Genomic DNA, 3653 nt, shown 5'->3' with positions numbered 1-3653 from the left:
TCGGACCGAGGATAACTCCTTCCTCCCTTCCAACCTATTGTACAATTTTAGGCATTAACAATATGCATAATAGTTAATAGATTAATAAAGTCTTAGATGGGAGATGTTTATTACTGCAAATGGATCTTTGCACGTCCTTTTCCTGTTCTCCAAATAAATCTGGAATTATTACTCTCTTTTTTTCTTTTCTTTTTGTGTGCGTTTCGGATAAGTAATAGAGCTAAACTAAAAAGTAGTCAAAAGCCAGAAGCACACCCTTCTACAAAATTGAATGATAACGAATCCAAAGCATACCAAGATACAAGATGGAGGTATTATCCGTTACATCCAGTGGGAAAGAGGTCTAACGAACAGAAGCTTCAGGAAATTTTGAGAGTCAACATCCTCAAGTGTCCATCCGTTTCTTTCACACTTCACCCACATAAAATAAATAAATAAATAAATAAATAATGACACCATCTTCCACGCCATACTTCTATCTGGAAATGCTACTTTCTCGTACATTAAGTTGATACTCAACTGCTTGCAGAAAACTGAGTACAGCGAAATGAAAATATCATGCGGTTTCGACCTTTGTCAATTTGATACATCCAATTCTGTGAGCAAAAAATCTTGGTTTCTCAATGATTTATCAATAACCAATATATCAGAAAGAAAACAATATTCCCAAGGTGTAATATGTCCAAGCATCATGTCCATAATATTTGAACACCAACTACTGTTTTCTAGGGTCATAAGCATACCTCTTTCTGATGCCACGGATGTCCTGAAGAAGTTCCCGTGTTTGCTGCACCTTGAAGTTTTTTGTTGTATCGTTGTCATCTAGCACCAATGTTGAGACCCTCAAAATGGTCAGAAGTTCTGCTTCAATACTGCCAAGCTCTTGATCCAGATGTTCCAAGAAATCCTTATAAGAGGATACTCCACTCAATCCAGCCATGATGTCATCTTTCCAAATGCCCACACTCGAAGAAGCTTGAAGATCCTCTGGATCGTTATCGACTGGTAGGATTTCTTGACTCTGTGAGGAGAGCTGCAAATCTTTTCTACCACCAAACTCCAGAGCACTATGTTCAAATTCTTTGATCTCATTTAGATCTGTATTTTCCTGCTTTAGTGATATAATCCGAACAAGATTGGATGAAGTTTCTTCAACATTGTCAAGATCCACAGCAACACTTCTAACCAGATTATTTTCTTTCAGAGATATTGCCTGAAACCAAATTAGGCTTCTTTGGATCATATGGTAGGCTGGAAGTTAATGTCCTTGAAAGAGATCAAACCAAGATATACAGACTGAAAATAAAACAAAACCTGTGACACGAAAAAGGGTACAAAAGCATTTAGAATTTATCATAAACAGCCTTGTGTCAACCTAATCTGATCCCCAAAACTTAACCCTTTGGGAGCATACGAAGTAGTATCTAAACCAAGAGATAAGGTATCTTATTTGGGTGTACAATCATGTCCAAGTAATACCGGAATGCATTTATTTCACAACATCAACAATCTCTTTACGTTGGCCAGAAATCTTGGAGAAACCCTCTAGAGGGAATTTTAATTGCATTGACCTGGGTCAACATATAAGTGCTAATATGTAAATGAGCCAGATTGGTCTAACATGGAGGGATAATTGAACATCATTGGATTGGCGAACTGTCCTATACCTCTTCCTCTCTAACCTAAGGTCAAATGAAATCCCAATTTCACATAGCATGTGTGACATAGTGTCACCAGCCAAACACCATTCTGGCAACAGTTGTTACAAGCCTAATGCTTATCTAGAGTTTTGGATTAATAAACATGCTATGAAATGGCTGCATAGTGTGAGGTAGAAGCTCGGGAAAATCTTTGATAGATTGTGAAGATTTTCCACTAAATAAACATGCTGACATTGAAAGCATTTGTGTAAAATTCCACTGTCTCGCTGTCATACTAAGACATACTGTTTCTGACAATTCTCTGTGAAACAGGTTAATTCAGGCTTATTTAACCTTCACTTTCTACTGTTGTCCTCCAATTATTTGGCTTTAAAATGCGAGTAAGAAAATAGGATGACTTGTTGGATGGGTTGGAAGTTTACATAAGCGAACTCTAGCTCATGACACCTCCTATTAAAAGATTAAGGCCCCGTTTGGAACTTGGTTTGAACTAAGATCAACTTAGTTCAATTTAATTTTAAGCTAAGTCTAACATCCAAACACCTAACTCTCAAATTACTAAACTCATCTCAACTCAAAATCTCTTTACAAGTGAGACCCACAACCTTTTACAACTCTTTACACACGGGACCCACAACATTTTTCAACTTTCAACAAATACATCTAAAATCATTTTAACATCCAAACACATCTAAACTCATCTTAGGTGAGCCCCACAAAATTCATTCCACCATCTCAAGTCACTACTATTCATAAATAACTCAACTCATCTCAACTCAGCTCAACATCCAAACAGGGCCTAAGACAAGAGGGTAAGAACATGGGTTCAAGATCCACTGACTGCATGCGTAATTTATCAATCAGTTTCTTTTTTCTTTTTAGATAAAGGTGCAACGTATATAGAATTTTCCATTTTCCTTGTAGGCACCAAATTGGATGGCATACTCTCTCTCTCTCTACTTCTCTTTTCGCTTTCTAAATTGCTAACAGTTTGTATGGCTTGATTTCAATGGATATACAGCCATTATCTACAACAGAAACTGTAATACATTGCAAAAGACACTTTTACCTGACAGAAAATCATCTTCCAAATCAGAAACTGGGTTTTAAAGCAATCAAGAAACTCTCCATATTGAAGGCACCTTAATTAATCTTCTTAGAAAGGCGAACACTCCATGATCATTAGAATTTAGCTTGATAACTATAGCATTCTTTTGCCCCTTTAAAATATTTTCCTTTAACATGGAGGATTTGAAAAAGGTATGCATCTCTTGTAGAGTAATTGCATAAGTTATAGTTACTTTCATGATCCTTCCTCTTTAAATATATTATCATAAATAGATGCTTCACGATAGGATCCCTCTGCCTAATGTATGATACGCTCCACCACTTCAATAGTAAACAAGTCACAAACTTTCAATTTTAGATAACGTCTCTGCCAGAGGGGAATTATGTATAACAAAACTAATAGCATAATCCCACTCAATGTTAAAAGGTATATAAGGAAATACTTCAATATAAAAAACTCAGTAAGATCTTTTATAATAACCACCATTTCATTCACCTCATTAAGCTTTGTGGAAAGCTCATCAAGCAATTCAATGCGGCTCTTTGACTTCTCCAAGGCTAGCATGACCTTCTTTTTCTGAAAGAGTGCTTCCCTTGCATCATTTTCCTTCCCAGTTTGCAAACTAATAGCTGCCTGTCGTCGAAGCTTCTCAGCTGCCTCTGATAATCGCAGAAGCCTCAACCTTGCACTATTCGCTGAATCAACCATCATGACTTCTTTTTAAAATGATGTCACCAAGTATAAGCAATGTGAGTCTTAGATATTTGGCGCTAAGAGCAATGTCGCTATTGTCATAATAGGAAAAATTTTCAAATTGCCTGAAGAAGATTTTGGCAAAGCAAAACTAAATGAATTACTGAACTTGAATTTTACAAAAGAAAATCTTCAACAAATATCCAAGAATAGGTAGGTTTGGATAGTGA

At 36.4% G+C, this 3653-nt stretch overlaps 1 protein-coding gene across 1 annotated transcript; it reads right to left on the bottom strand.

Moving 5' to 3' along the window:
* Window positions 1-233: 233 nt before the first annotated feature.
* On the bottom strand, window positions 234-3653 carry LOC108987475. Its single transcript, XM_035689263.1, has 3 exons — window positions 3226-3653; window positions 744-1213; window positions 234-596 (listed from the first exon to the last, which is right to left on the bottom strand). Exons 1-3 carry the CDS (start codon window positions 3439-3441, stop codon window positions 557-559), a joined length of 726 nt encoding a protein of 241 aa, XP_035545156.1. The 5' UTR covers window positions 3442-3653; the 3' UTR covers window positions 234-556.

The sequence above is a fragment of the Juglans regia genome, chromosome 1 (genome assembly GCF_001411555.2).
Source record: "Juglans regia cultivar Chandler chromosome 1, Walnut 2.0, whole genome shotgun sequence".
NCBI lineage: Eukaryota > Viridiplantae > Streptophyta > Magnoliopsida > Fagales > Juglandaceae > Juglans > Juglans regia.
This window is presented reverse-complemented; position numbering and strand designations above follow the sequence as displayed.

Excerpts from the sequence above, each read along its gene's own strand:
- LOC108987475 (XM_035689263.1), bottom strand. The coding sequence starts at position 3,441 with ATGATGGTTGATTCAGCGAATAGTGCAAGGTTGAGGCTTCTGCGATTA. Across the intron at positions 1,214-3,225 it reads TTTCCACAAAGCTTAATGAG|GCAATATCTCTGAAAGAAAA; the intron begins GTGAATGAAATG and ends ATTTGGTTTCAG. Across the intron at positions 597-743 it reads ATCCGTGGCATCAGAAAGAG|AATTGGATGTATCAAATTGA; the intron begins GTATGCTTATGA and ends TTTTGCTCACAG.